At 53.3% G+C, this 14,954-nt stretch overlaps 1 protein-coding gene across 7 annotated transcripts in view; it reads left to right on the top strand.

The window, feature by feature from the left end:
* Positions 1–4,742: 4,742 nt before the first annotated feature.
* The window catches only part of GRAMD1B (GRAM domain containing 1B), a 160,091-nt gene continuing 149,879 nt past the window's right edge, over positions 4,743–14,954 (top strand). For 2 of the 7 annotated variants that reach the window (XM_037138301.2, XM_037138300.2), the window contains exon 1: positions 4,792–5,740. In XM_037138301.2, the coding sequence (XP_036994196.1) occupies positions 5,367–5,740 (374 nt within the window). In that variant the 5' untranslated portion in view covers positions 4,792–5,366. Of the gene's footprint in view, positions 5,741–14,954 lie in introns of all 7 variants that reach the window. The other 5 variants (XR_008390501.1, XM_037138299.2, XM_037138306.2 and 2 more) reach the window with 4 other exon arrangements.

Below are 14,954 nucleotides of genomic sequence, written 5' to 3'. Positions count from 1 at the left end.
TGTGTGCCAAGCACTGTTCTCATGCTGACAGCAACCCTGGGAGGGAGAATTTACAGAGGAGAAACTGAGATACAGACAAGTTAAATAATTTATCCCCAAATCAAACAGCTAGTAAGTAGAGGAAAGGGGTCTAAAACTCAGACAGCATGCCTTTGGGTCCATGCACTGAATGACTGCTGGGTAGTACAGTATTTGGGGGATCTTCCGAGGGCAGCGGCAGAAGCATGCCACCTGCCTTCCTAGGGATGGGTGGCAAGGAGCCAAATGGAGCAACCTCAGGAAGCCTGTTCCCACCCTGCTTTGCACAAAGACTGTCCTTGTAAGACTGGGAGGACGTGGGATGATGTCGGTCTGTGCCTTGGTGTCCTGGTGTCAGGAGCAGGGGCAGCCAAATGTTGTGCAAACATTCTTGTTAGCCTTTGGATGAGCAATTACACCAGGGAGGCTTATCTGGTGACAGTCCGCCTGCAGTGACGTCACCGGTCACCCTGGCCCCTGCCAAAGGCCAACCTTGTACCTTCCCAAGGCCAAGAGCCTTCGGCGGCCCTCTGTCCTCAGGGATGGAGATTCCGTATGAGGGTACAGCATCGTCTCCATCTTCCTCAGAAGGAGAGGCTGCATGTGGTGGCCAGTCGAATGTGTTTTACGTGGATTGTGTTGGCCAGCACGCTCTGTCCTTTTCTGGCCACGCAGACTTAGAGTGCTTTTCTCTGATGTCTTCAATAGCCAGCTTCTCCATGAGGGAAATGAGGGAGGGAGCTGTAAGAGTGACCAAAATGAGACACCATGGGGCAGGGGAAGCTTCCCCTCTGCAGTGCGTTCTCTCCACCCCATGCTCAGTCCCTTGCCCCATCACCCTACTGGCTGACCCCTAGGTTTCTCTCTTATTATGCAAGATGTCATAGCTGCTTGTGGGATTCATTGAGATGCTTAGTATCCAAGAACCAAAACGCCTTGGGCCAGGAATATGTCAGATCAAAGGAACTTTGTTTTAGGCATAAGTACATTGCCCTTTTTTTTATTGAGGGAAAATCTGGGCTTCGCAGACCCACGACGAAAGGTGTGGGGACTGGCCTTTAAGAGGGAAATCTGTCACTGCCTCTAACCAGGCTGTAGTTACCTGTAAAGGTGTGCAGAGGAAGTCACTCTCTAACCATCCTTGGTCACACACTGCAGTCCTTACCTGGCCTTACTATCTGTAAACGTTTCTCATCTAACCCAAGTCTCCCACACTGAGCTCCACACCAACTCACTCCTTCCGGCTCAGCAGCAGCAGGAGAGCCAGAGAGTGAGGTCTGGCCACCCTTCCTTTTGTAGTTGAAGACAGCTCATAACACATGGCTCTCATGGTATCTCACATTTCTGTCACTGTCTCCCCTGTCCCCAATAGGACCAAGTCCCACTGCCCGTCTGCCCACTGCCGGTGTCTATCCCTTGCCCATGGGCCAGACCTCGGCTTGGCCATTCTGAACGTGCACCGTATGGGTGGGATACTCTTGTCTGTGCTTTTAGGAAATGCCTGCCCATGCATCCCCGGGCAGGTGGAGCAGGCTGGGGGGCGTGGGGGGCATGGTGGTGGCCTGCCCTTTACCACTGCCGCTTGGGTGTGCACCCAGGAGAGAGCAGGCGTCACAGCAGCTGCTTCTCACTTACGTTTCCACCTGGAAGCGTCGGGTGAGCAATGGCCGATGGGGTCTGTGGGTCTCCAGAAGTAATAGACAGGTGTTAGGTGTCTTGTGTCTGTAGCAAAGGGAGCCTGAACAACTGAGAACAAACAACAGCTGCTTGGTAACATGAGCTCCTTGCATTTGAAGTCGGAGGCCTGGCAGGGGCTGGGGAAGGGGAGGCCAGGTTGTGCTGGCCACCACCTGCCTGGGAGGCCAGAGGTGAGGTCAGTTTCCCAGAGAACCATGGAGTCAGCTGAGGGGACTGAGAGCCAACTGTGGGAGAGAGGTGGTGGTGGGGGGGGGCACTTGCAGAGGAATGCAGGGGCTGAGATTCTGAAACCCGTCGTGGACACCGGGTACTTGGGGAAACACTTTTTTAAAACTTCGCCTTTCTATTTTTGCAATAAAATAACTGACATGTTATTTTGTGATCTATCCAATAAAATCGGGGCTGTGAAAATGCTGGCGCGCCACCCGGGGCCTGCTCTCCAGAGCTCAAACATGTGTTGGGATTTCCAGGGGCTTCTACTGGGCTTCAGAAGACCTGGGTGCAAGTTCTGGCTCTGTCTCTGAGTATTGTTGTTGTTATTTATCTGTATCCTCGGATAAAGTTCTACCTTACTCCTAGGTTGCTGGGAAGAGAAAATATTGTGTAGGAAAGCCATTTACAAAAGTGCGACGTAAAGTTTACTACACCAAACATACAGGACGTTGGAGAGAATTAAAAGGAGAAGTCGGAGGTGCTTATGGTCTGAACAGTACGGGTGGCTCACAGCCGCCGGACGTGTCATTTTCCAGAGCAGTGTCCCTTGTATCCTCTGACTTGGTAGTGCCACAGTAAAAAGCAAACAGAAACAGCTGGGGCGGCAGGGCAGGCAATGTGTTTTGAACAGGGTTTTAATGGATGAAAAAGTTACGGCTTGAAACAAATGGGACTGCAAGAGGAAGCGAGAGAGGGCAGTGTCGGAGACTCGAGGCGCTCTGGGCACCTGCCTCCCAGCCCCTGGAAAACACTTCAGGCTCAGTGTGGAGGGGTCTTCCTCAGGCCAACTAAAAGGTAAACCCCTCTCAACTCCTGCTGTGTCCAGGGCTTCCATGAAACCTCCTAGGATTTCAGATTTGAGGTCTGCCATCTAATGAGGGTGGACAAAGTGGCTGACCAGTGTAGGAGGCGGGAGCTGGTGACCATTGTTCCTTTAAGAGGCATACATTTAAATTCAGAGTGCTGACCATGAACTTTACTGGGGTGCTTTTCCCGAACCTCCCTTTCCCCCAAAATACCCTCCCAATCATTTGGCCCCTCTGTTGCGGATCCTTGTGTCTGGTTTGTTTGTTTCTGGCCTCCAAGTGAAAAGTAGTACCCCAGCTTCCCTTCCCTCCTTAAACACCCGATGCCAGTCTCCTCAACAGGTAGGTTTCCTGAATTGGGAAGTTAGTTATCAGACCCCTGGCAAGGCACTTGTCCTTGGCGGAAATCCAAGGCATTGAGCAATCTGTGGTGCCTTGGGTGCAGCTCCAGATCCTGAAGTTTGGCGTTGCAGCTCAGCTGGGTCATTCCTGCAGCCAGAGCCGGAGCTGGAGCCGGAAGAAGTGTCCTGATTCATGCCAGGCCTGACACCTGGTGGGGAGGGGTTTCCTTCTGTGCCACCTCCGGGAGTTAAAATAGAGTAATGTGAAACCACCCTCAACAGAGCCAGTGGCCGGATGTGGAGACTCAGAAATAAGATGGAGCTGATGTTCTGGGAAGTCCGTCATTTATGGGTGGACCTTCCCTTTACTTTTCCGGCCATGGTATCTCTCCCCCCTGAGTGAAGAGTTCTCCCCTGTTTCCTGCCACCTCTGGGAGGTTGTGCAATGTCACGATGCCTTTTACTCCCCTCTTTGTGTCATTGCAGGGCACAGTGGAGCCACGGCCACCTGTCACACTTGACATCTTGCTGAATTGCAGGGACATATTCTCTTGCATTGAGTTCCTGTGACCTTTAGGGATGTGATTTTCCCTCAGCTTTGGGACACTTGTGAAATGTCCCCATGAACAGAGAAATGTCACCCTGGCAGAGAAGCTGGGTGCTGGCTCCCAACCAGAAACTGGACTAACACAGGGACAGAGAAGATGGGTGTGGAGTGAGTGAATGGTGCATCCTTTTGTGTTCCACCTGGTCTCTGCTTGGGTTCTCACTTGCAGGACTTTCTGGAGAGGCAAACACGCCGTGCTGGGAGGGAGGAGAATGGGCCATAGAGCCTCTGCTCTGAAAACGTCGCTGGTTTAGACTCGGTCTCAACAGAGCCCTTGGTAGGGTGGGTCACCTCTCTCAGGTCGTAATTGGGTCCAGGGAGTGAGCAGGTCTGCACAGCTTGGGACACAGCAGGGCTAACCCGAACTTTCTAGGTCCCATGAATGGGGACATAGTAGACTTTTTTGTGATCCAGTTGACGCCCCTTGCAGGTCGAAGCAGAATCGATATCCCCCAGGAATGCAAAGGGAGCAAGCACCCTCAGCTCCCCAGGGTCCCCCAGGGCTTCCCTGGATGCTGCGCCTTGGGGTGCTCACCCTCTAACAGGATTCTTTGAAGACTTGACATGGGGCTACGGTGTTGGTGGGGTAGCTCAGGGTGTGCTGGGACCCTCCCTTTCCCTGACTGGTCCTGTGCATGCTGTGTTTTTAGATCCTCTGTCTGCCCTTCCTCCGTGTGTCATGTCTGATGACTCATCTTACCCTGCAGAACTCTCCTCTCCTCGCAGCTCCTCATTCGGGAAGCAGCCTCCAGGGAACCCGTGGTCTCCCACCCACTAGTCCACTATTGGAGTCTTCCTGTGCCCCCACCTGCACCCCAAATAATTCAAAGAAATCACCTTTTTTTAGGAGCAGGGAGCCAGGGTGTGAAGCCCCCTAGTTCTCCCTCAGCCCCCCTGTGTCACGGGTGGCCTTGGAAAGGGAGACAAATCCCTTGATTTCTCCCTTCTGCCGGCCCACCCTCTTTCCCCAGGAAAATCGGGGCGTGAGATTAATGAGCACTGCCTGGCCGGCTGTCGCTGAAAGTTTGGTTTGTGATCCTGTTTCATTAGGCTGAAATAGGCCTTCATCCGGAGGTAGAGTCCCTCCCAGGGAGTCCATGTACAGTTACACTAGCTGTCACCGCCAGTGCCCGCCCTTTCTGGACAGATGTGACCTCCTCTCACCCCCCTCTTCACCCCCACTCTCCCTCCTTCCTTCATTTTTATCCAGCGTCTCGCTTCCTCTCTCTCTCTCTTTCCTTCTCCCGCCTCTGCCTCTACCCCCTGCCCTCTGCCTCCCTGCAGCGCCAAGCTGGCCCCTAGACCTGGTGTGCCGCACGCAAACCGCTGACGGTTGGCGGAGCCGCCTCCTGGGGCCCGGGCTGCCGCGGCCGGCTACGGCACCGACGCCAGCAGGCGGGCGAGAGCCGCGGAAGGAAAACAAGCGGGCGCGCGCGGGAGCCCCAGGAGGGCGGCCGGCCGGCGGGCGCGGACGGCGGAGGACCTGTGCGCACAAAAGTTAGACTCCGGCGGCCGCGCGCCCGGCTGCGCCTGACCCGGGCGCTCCCTGCCCGCGGCCCTCCAGAGAGGAACTTGATCTCCCTGCAGCTCGAGTCGAGAGCGGTGTCCTGCAAGAGGGCCAAAAGCGCAGGGCGAGCGTGGAGCGGGACTCTGCCAGCCGGAGCGCTGCAGCGACGAGGACCCATGCCGGCGGCCAACCTGATGGAGAACCTGCAGCTGCCCGCCTTGCAGGTGCCCGGGCCGCAGGGCGCGCCCGAAGGCAGCCCGGTCCGGTCCAGCTCGTCCACCCCCACGCTCCGCCGCCGGCGTTTCAAGATGCACCGCATGAAGAACGTGCATGAGCAGAGCCTAGAGGCCCGGCTGGCCCGGGACCTGCCCGGCGTCTTGGCTCCAGGCAAGGAGTTCCTGCAGCTGCCGGCCATCGAGATCACGCCTTCAAGCGACGAGGACACCCCGTGGTCCAACTGCTCCACACCCAGCGCTTCCCCACGCCGAAAACGCTTCCTCCTCCGCAAGTGGCTGAGGGTGAGGGAGCGGAAGGAGTGCAGTGAAAGCAGGTACGTCTCTGTTCTGCCCCGGCCCTTCTTCCCAGCACCCTCCTTCTCACCAGGTCCCCAGAGCCGTCGGGGGCACCCGGGCACCTGGGCGTAAACTCGGGAAGAATGCAGGGGCCCTTCACCCAGTGCGTTTCAGCCCCGGAGGCACCCGACCTATGGTTAGTGCACTTTAGCTTCCTGGCAATCCAGGGCCAGGGGCCAGTGACTTTAACAGAGGAAATCCATCTGACACATTGGCCCGGGGCTTCAGCACTGCCTCTCTGATCCTCACAGCAAAGTGAATAATAAAAACCATGCCATGTGATGTTTATTGCTCCTGTGTCACGTGCCAGTCATTATAGCAAGCACTTCACTGTCTCTCTCTAAATTTAATCTGCACAGAAAGTCTTTGAGGTAGGCATCGGTATTTTTCCCATTTTACAGGTAGAGATAGTGGAAGGAGAGACATGTTAAGGGGCTTTGACACTTAGGCTTACGTTTCTAAATACTCCATTTCAGTTTTTATTATTTTATCCTTGGCAGCACTGGGGTGCCTTTCCTGAGTCTGTGTGCCAGCAACTTTTCAGCCTGGGTAAAGGTGGCATCTGAGTACTGGGCTGGAGGGGGGCGGGGATCCGCTTTCCCTATGCAGAGAATCAGTGTGGGAAACCATAGGCAGCTCTACACGGCCTTGGCCAGAAGTGGTGTTGGGGCCAGAGCCAAGGCCATGGCCTTGTGGGGGACCTCATTCACTTATATTCAGACTCTGGGGCCCAGTCCCTTTAACAGTGGATTGTGCCCTTGTGTGGGGTAACTGGCCCTCCCTGGGGCTTCTCCTCCCAGTCTGATCCATTTCACTTGCTTCAACTCAACAAGTACTTGTTGAATGTTCTGGGAAGGTTGGCCTGCTACTAGCTCATGGTGACTGCTTGGGGGCAGGGGAGATGGGGCTGGGGACACTGAGGGCGTGCGAAGTTAAGAAGAGTGTCTCATACTAGACACTGGTATGAGAGAGATAGAACCATGGCAGGCAGTCCCGGTGTGCCCCGTGGTCCTGACTGCGGGGAAGGGGAGGAGAAGGGCTCCTGCCAGGAAGAGGCTCCAGCCGGGACCAACACTTGCAGGCTGTGAGAGCCCGTAGGGAAAGTGAGAAAGCAGGCGTGCCGTCGGGAAAGGGAAACCGTCTGGACAAAGGTGTAAGGGCAGGGTAAGCCAAAAAAAGATTAAAAATATGAACAATAAAATGGCAATAAATATGTATCTATCAACAAATGGATCTAAAAAACAAAATAAGTGAACAAGCAGAACAGAAATAGACTCATAGATACAGAGAGCATTCTGATGGTTGCCAGATGGGGAGGGTGGTGGGAGGACTGGGGGAAAAGGTGAGGGGATTGAGAAGTACAGTTAGCACTTACAGAGTAGTCACGGAGATGTAAAGTGCAACACTATTCTAATCACCATGTGTGGTGCCAGGTGGGTGCGAGATTTATTGAAATGATCACTTAGTAAGTGATATAATGTCTGATCACTGGAGTGTCCATGTGAAACTAATATAAATTGTATGTGAACTGTAATACAAATGTTTTTAAATAAATAATACCTACTAAAAAAGAAGAACAGGGTGAGCCTTGTGTCCCTGGGGGGCATTATGGGATCGCAGGGTCACACAGAGGATGGGTGTCCTGAGCCTCCCAGGGTTTCTCTTTTCCTGGGTGCAGGGATAGGTGTGCTTGTCCCCCTGCAGGTGCAGGTGCAGGTGCAGGTGCAGGTGCAGAGCTTCGTTCTGGGGCCTGTGTGGACCTGGGAGAACAATCCTTCTCGTCTGCTGCAATGCATCCTGCCGTCTGGCCACAGCGTAGAGGGAAGTGGGGCACTCGTGGTGGGAGCTAATCTCGAACTGAAAGAGCTCATTATGGTTGTGCGCTTTCTCTTTATATGTGAGAGACCCTGTTTTGATCTTGAGCTTCTGTCACACAGGCTGAGGACAAAACATCGGGAAAAGAGTCCTGTGTTGCTGGCCAGGGTGGGAAGGGGTGGATTTGGTTAGATTTAAGGAAGACTTTCCTGGTTTTGAGAATAGTCTTAAGAGGTCAGTGGAAGCCCTGGCTGGTGTAGCTCAGTAGATTGAGCGCGGGCCTGCGAACCACATGTTCGCGGTTCGATTCCCAGTCAGGGCACATGCCTAGGTTGCAGGCCAGTTCCCAGCAGGGGACTCATGAGAGGCAACCATACATTGATGTTTCTCTCCTTCCCTTCCTATCTAAAGATAAATAAATAAATTAAAAAAAAAAAAGAGGTCAGTGGAATCTTCTTTTTTTTTTGAAAAAATCGTGAAGGATTTAAGACAGTTCTTTTAAAGGGTCGCTTGTTGCATTGGAAGAATATATGCATATATGTATTAAAAAGGCAGGCTCTGGATTCAAACCCAAATTTGTTCAATTCAAACCTCCGCTCTTAACCACAGTTGCCCTGCCTCCCATTGGAATCTATCTGGATTGTGCCTAAAACAAAACCCTATCATTTTTACTCCTTGGAAATGGAAGCCTTCTTGGAAAGAAAGGAAGGAATCAAGTGTAGATGCCCAACGAGACTCTCTGAGGAGGAGATGGCATTTAGAGGCATTCGAGTACAAAGTATTGGTCTTAGAGCCGGAGACTTCAATGTACATTCTAGTTCTATCACTGATTGATTAGCTATGGAGCCTCGGACCCCTCCCCTGAGCTCTGTGTGTCTCACCCTCTGTGGAAGGGATATCTGCGGGCTAATGGAGGTCTTGAGAGTAACACACGTGAAAATGCTTTGTGACTTCCCCTCGCTGTGCAGGGGTAAAGGGCCATTGCCACAGTTCTGTGGGTGCCTCACGTGGAGTGGGTGTGTGCTGGAGAGCAGGAAGGTACATACTCACTGTGGCCTGGAGTCACACCTGGGACTGCTCACCCAAGACAAGATTGGGGAACGATGATGGGGAAGTGACTCTGCTATGGCTGGGAATAGGGGGCATTGAGCACACTGGGCCCAGTGTGACAATTTCACATTCGCCACCCCAGTCTGTGACTCCACACGCACCTAGAAAAGCACCGTTCGGCCCCCCATGCATTTTCTCTGACGTGGTAGCAGGCAGAGGCCAGCAGAACTTGTGCATTTTAACTGCTAAATGAAAAAATACAAAGAGGAACTGAGACCTTTCTTCTCCTTAGCCCTGGGAAGGAAGGAGTGGAGAAAATGGTGATGCATTGGTGTGGTTTGGGGTCCAAGGACCAGGGGTTTAGCACACAAATACTCCAGTCTTGTCTGGCTCTTCTGTGTATCTTCATGTCGGGCACTGTGCTTGGCCTTTCATATGATCCAGAAACTTTTGCTGATGAATAAAGTAATAATGAGTGAATAAATGATTCCTTCTTCTATACTGTTTGGAATAGAATACTCTTGATAGATGAGTCAGGGAAAATTTCCTTGAGGAGATGGGCCCAGAGCTGAGGATTTTTTTCTTTATTGAGATATAATTTACACACCATGCAACTCATTCATTTTTACAGTATGCAATTCAATAGTTTTATCATATTCACAAATATGTGCAACTATTACCATGGTAAAATTTCGAACATTTTCCTCATCTCAAAGACAAAGCTGTACTCTTTATGTATTACCCTTAATCCCTCTAGTCCTCATCCCTCCAGCCCTAGGCAACCTGGAATCTACTTTCTGTGGAAGCAGAGCTTTGAATGGGGACCAGATGCCTGTTGGTGAAAGCAGTTTGGGTATGATAGTTTCAAGATGGGTGACCAAGTCTGGTCTTGATGAGGGATGTGGAAAAAAGAGGATGGGGAGGCGATGGGCTGACAAACTATGATTTATGCGGAAGGGATTGAGTTTCAGTTAACCAGTCAGCCAATGAAGATGCGTTGAGGTTCTAAAAACAAAAGGATTCGACCCAATGCAGAACCATTGTATGTTCTGGAACCTGGGAGATACCTAATCTGAGCTAATTCTTACTGTTTGGTGTGAACGGTATAGTGCAGTGGAGGCCAGAGCGTTGCACGCTGTCCTGCTGCTGGTCCAGCTGGGATCTGCGCAAGCCAGCATTTGATCCGTGATGGCTCCGGTTTGCTTTGCGGGCCCTGGTGCCTGCCGAGCCCTTTGCGTGATGCAGGCGAAGTTGGCGAGGCAAGCTCTAAGAATGCATCCCGTACGTCTCCCAAAATCCCATGGCCATGACTGCTTGTGCGGATTGTTTGAAACCCAGGGTGAGGGTCAGAGCTCCTCTCTGACCTGCGGGATGATGACAAGGTCAGAAATTAGGTGGAGCCACGTCCTCCAGGATGTCGTCCCGTCGTTCTGTGGAGAGGAAGGGGGAGCTGACCCGGGCCAGGTAAGTGGGTGGGGTGGCTAACTGCAGCACAGAGGCACTTCTCTGCCCCTTGCTCCCCTGGCCGTCCTTGTTAGTGTCACCATTTACACCATCTTTCCCTCAGCTGTTCTGTCCCCTCTTCTGTCTGAAATATCTACCCGTTGTGACTGCTCACAGCCCAGCAGGCTGGCAGCAAGAGTCTAGTTGGCTTGGAGCCTCAGGGATTTTGTTAGCTGCACCTCTGACCCTGGGTTCTGCCTCTCACGGATTCTGTCTGGCCCGGTGGCCCTGTCACCTACGTGATGCCAGCATAGCTGGAGTGTGGGTTTGCAGCTGAGGCATAAACATCATTGGTATATTTATCTTGATTCTTCATCCCCTTCCTCTTGCCTTTAGGGCTTGTCTTGCTTCCTGTTTCAGCTTGGGTTTCTAGGCGGGCAGGTGATCCAAATGCTCCACCCCTCAGCTCTGTTACACCCTGCAGTGTCTGAGAAACACAGGGAGTGTTGAAGAGGAGAAGTCTTAACACAAACCATTCAACAAGCACACAGGAAACCAGCCGTATGTCAGCAAGTTAAGTCATCCGTCAGTGCTGGGTAAGGTGAAACCAGCAAAATGTCCACCAGGCCTGTAGTTCCTTGAGGGCGGGGACCGTGTCTCACTTTGTGCCAAGTGTTCTGCCAAGTGCCTTGAATACACAGTCACAGTGAATCCTCACAACAACCCCCAGGTGGGGTTTAGGGCCGAGGATCCTGGAGTTCAGCAGTTAGCTTGCCCCTGCTGAACAGAAGTGAGACTTGACCTAGACACCGCACCATTTCCCCAGGGCTTGGAAACAGTCGCCCATGTGGGTTTGATGAGCACACAGGTGGAGGGGGAGGTGCTGAAGGTCAGAGGGCAGAATGAGGTCAGAAGGATTGGGAGACTGCTAAGGAGAAGAGTGGAGGGGTTGTGGGTAAGCACAGCCTCGTGTGGGACTGGTACCACCCAGCCTTGGTGACCTGCCCCATGAGGCACAGCTGACCTCTGGCCGTAGATGTGGCTTCCAGATTCAGGCCATTGGTGGAAAGTGAGAAGGTGGAGATGGAGCCCCGCGGGCCGATTCACACTGGCAAGCTTCCTCTCTGGCAGCTGGTACCTCGAGAGTCTCCAGGGTGGTTACACACTCAGGGGGCGCCCATTACAAGTCAGGCAAGAGACTGGGAGGCGCCTGGGGCAGATTAGCAGGCAGTGATCCTGCCCCGCTTGGTCGCTTCCTCCCAGGTATTAGCTGTGTACCAGTTGCTGTGCCCGTCACTGATAATGGTTTCTAGGGCAGCTCTGAAGTTGTCATTGAGGTGTCCGAATGACTAAGCTGTGGGAGGGGAGTTTCCTTCCTGCCCCCATGGGTGAGCCCTGGCCTGCTGAGCGCCTCGGCTGGTTGCTGGGTTGCTGTGTGTACAAGAGCTTTGTGGAGTCCAAGGGCTTTTCTGGGAGCCTTTGCCCTTTTATGGTTCCTTCCTCCATAGTCCAGACCAGTGTGTGGCTCGCTGAGGGGCTGCTGTGTCTGCAGTGAAGGAAGATGTGGCTTTTAAATACCTTGGGGAGGAGGGGGTCTGTGCACTCTTGCCTTGTGACTTCAGAGCCCGAGGAATTGTCCTTCTCTCCGGGAGATGGGACAGCTTCCATCAGGGCGACAGGTGGAAAGCAAACGGGGACCTGGAGGTGGGAGGAGGGAGGCAGGCCAGGGGTACTTTGAGCTGGTGAAGAGACGTCAGGCCGTGGCCTCCTAGCCCCAGTGCCACTGTGGGTGGCCACGTGCCACCTCCGGAAGGCAGTCCTGCTGTCGGATACTCTTCTCTGTTTTCAGACACTTCACATAACACCATTCAAAGTCCTCTGCAGAAAAGCGTGGCTGTGTGCCAGCTAGGACTGGTGCGGAGGGGGCAGGGAGAAGGGGGTCGGGAAATCCGCGAGTTCTATTCTAGGCCCTCCCCTGAGGCACTGCTTTAGCTTGAGGATGCAAGCCTGTTGCTGTATCTGGGGCGAGACTGGTTGTTGCCTCTGGTCCTGTAGCTGAGATAAACAGAGCAAAGGGCAAGCCCTCTCCCTGTGGCTTGTCTCAGTGATGGATGGCCTGGGGTGCGGGCCTCCCACCTGAAACCTGAAAATTTCTCTCAGGTCTCTGCAGCTTCCCCATTTTCACTCAGGTGTCCCTGCGTCAGCACACCGCTGTGATAATGCTGTTCCCAGCCTGCCCCTCTCACCTCACGGTGTGACCCCAGAGGTCCCCAGTCTTGCTGCTTCTGCTTAGCAGGTTGAGTTAGGAGAGGAGGGTGCTGAATGAAGGGACTAGAAAACACAAACAACAACCCATCGGATTTCCCCCTTTCTCTTGCAACTATGGGACCAGGATTCGCCAGGGGTCCGGGTTTGGGGATGGGCAGTGTGGTAAAGTTTGCAATATTCACCCGGCAACAAGGAAAATACTAGAAGACAGCGGACGGTTATTTTAGTGACACATTTTTGAGTCTCTCCAATGGTCTTGCAGCTCATTGTCTTAAAGTAAACTTCTGCATTGTAAAAGTCAATGGATATTGTATGTGTAATGAAACAGTGAGTTCGTATGAACATTTGAGGTAGCAGGGAAGAGGAAAACGGTCAGTTGTTTTATCACGCTAACCCAACCACCAGTGAGCATACTGGGCGCCCTTATCTCCCTGGGTGTGGCCTCACTCACACCTTATCTGCAGGCCTTCTTTTCTCTTTCAGCCTCTCCTCTACCTGGCACCTGTGGGAGGGGCGGGGGAACAGCGGTCCAGGGGTGAGGACTGGCAAGTCTGTGAGATGAGGGGAAAAATGAATTTCTGCGGCACTACTTCTGGAGCAGCCATCCCGGGAGGCACTTCCCTGATGTGGGGTGTCCTCTGTTGGGGAAGAAGCCGCGTGACCCGGTCCTCGTGGTCTCCGTGACCCACGCTGCCGTGTCAGTGCCGGTCTGCCCATGCAAAACAGCCTGCCTTGACTGGAAGGACGCCTGCTTCCTGGCTGGGTCATCGTGGTCCGAGGCTGTTTCTGGCCTTTTTACGGATCCTCAGGGTTGGATGGCGTGGCAGAAATACAAGTCCCTCTGAACAGGGTGGGGTTTCCCCGCAGAGCAACGAGCCCTTCGCTTGGTAATAACAGGTTTTCTCCACCTACGTCTGTGACGAACCACATCCTCCGGACATGTGAAGATGTCATTAAAAAAAAAAAAAAGACTCCCAGAAAAGAGGATTGCACCAGCTGTCTCAGTTACTTCTTTATGTCTTCAAACCATCCACCTGAGATAGTGCTGCCTAGAATCTAACCGAGACCTGTCACGGTGCACTTCAAATTCACACACTTCAAACTCGTTTTCTTTTGCTCTGTTGTCAGTGAAAATGAGAGAATACCCGCTCGTTGTCCTCTGAGAATGTTCCTCCGTGTTAGTGACTTGGGCTGTTCCTTTCAGATTCTGAGGGCAGCCCTGGCTTTGTACCACTTGCTCGGACCTCCCTGGTCCTCCCAGGGGGGCCAGGCAGCCCTGTGGATGCCCCGGAGGAGTCGGCAGCCACCTGTGTCGGAAGACGGGGCCAGTCTTGGAGGGGAGCAGAGTGGAAAGTGGGCTGCCCATTCAGACCGTTCTCAGGAACACAAAAAGATTCCCGTCCCTCCAAAAGACACCTCTACGCTTCAACTGCTTTCCCAGAGGCCTCTGCTAGTCGGCATGCCTTTTGTTTGGCATTCAGAGAGATTAGGCTGATAACGTAGTTACCTCAGGAGACATGATTTTGGTAGTTCTGCAGCAGTCACTGGGTGCTCCCAGGGAATCGGGTGCCGTGCTGTGCACTGCCAAACAAGAGGAGGGACTCACTGCCTGTGTGTGAGGTCAGTGTGCAGAGGTAACTTCAGTAGAGTATGGAATTTAGACTAAAGCAAAAAAAAAAACAAGTCTGAGAAAAAGGTCTGCTGGGAGGGAGAGGAGAGAGGAGGGTCCTAGGACCCAGGTTTCACCGCCACGCTTTGCACTGAGCTGTCCCGTGCTGGTAGCTACAGTCTGGTTCTGCGTCTCTCTCAGAAAACCTGGTCTTGGTGGTGGATGGGATTTGTGTGGTCACTTCAACTTTGAGCCAACAGAGCAGCCCCCAAACATGAAGCTGCGCAGTGGCAGAAACACCTCTGGAGCACAAGTGTCCCTCAACCCAACTACACGTCCAGCCTGCCCCCCCGCCCCCCACCCCAGTGAGCTCATCTGTGCCCAGGTTGGAGCCGTACCCTCATCAGTGCAGCCAGAAAGCTCAGGCAGGCCTCCTGTGTCTTTGAGGACAGGCAGGGGGACGTTTTTTTCCTGGGACAGCTGCCCAGCGCCAGTCCACGGGGCCGACGCAGCAGCAGGGGTGTGCAGGCTCTGTGCCCCCTCATCCCTTCTCTGTGTGGTCCTGGGTGGTGCCCCCTCATCCCTTCTCTGTGTGGTCCTGGGTGGTGCCCCCTCATCCCTTCTCTGTGTGGTCCTGGGTGGTGCCCCCTCATCCCTTCTCTGTGTGGTCCTGGGTGGTGCCCCCTCATCCCTTCTCTGTGTGGTCCTGGGCAGGCTGCTTACTCTCTGGGCCTCCTTCTCTTTCTCGTTTCTTAGGTGGACAGAGTACATTTCTTCTTCGTCTTGTGAGACAGAAGTAAGTGGATGGATTTGAAGACTTGTGTCCTTACCATCAGTTAGTAAAAGTGAGATCTTGGGGGGATGGTCTGGGAGGCCTCAGAGTCAACTCCTCTGGTTAGTGTCAGTCAGTAGTGCAGTGGTTCGCTGTGTCTTTGATTATTTATAAGATGTCACTCTCCAATCCGGCAGACGAGTATTATCATCTACGGGCTGCTTGTGTCTGTCCC

This window comes from Artibeus jamaicensis, unplaced genomic scaffold (assembly GCF_021234435.1).
Source record: "Artibeus jamaicensis isolate MK-2021 breed Jamaican fruit bat unplaced genomic scaffold, CSHL_Jam_final scaffold_660, whole genome shotgun sequence".
NCBI lineage: Eukaryota > Metazoa > Chordata > Mammalia > Chiroptera > Phyllostomidae > Artibeus > Artibeus jamaicensis.
The sequence above is the reverse complement of the archived record's forward strand: the minus strand, read 5'-3'. Positions and strand labels throughout refer to the sequence as shown.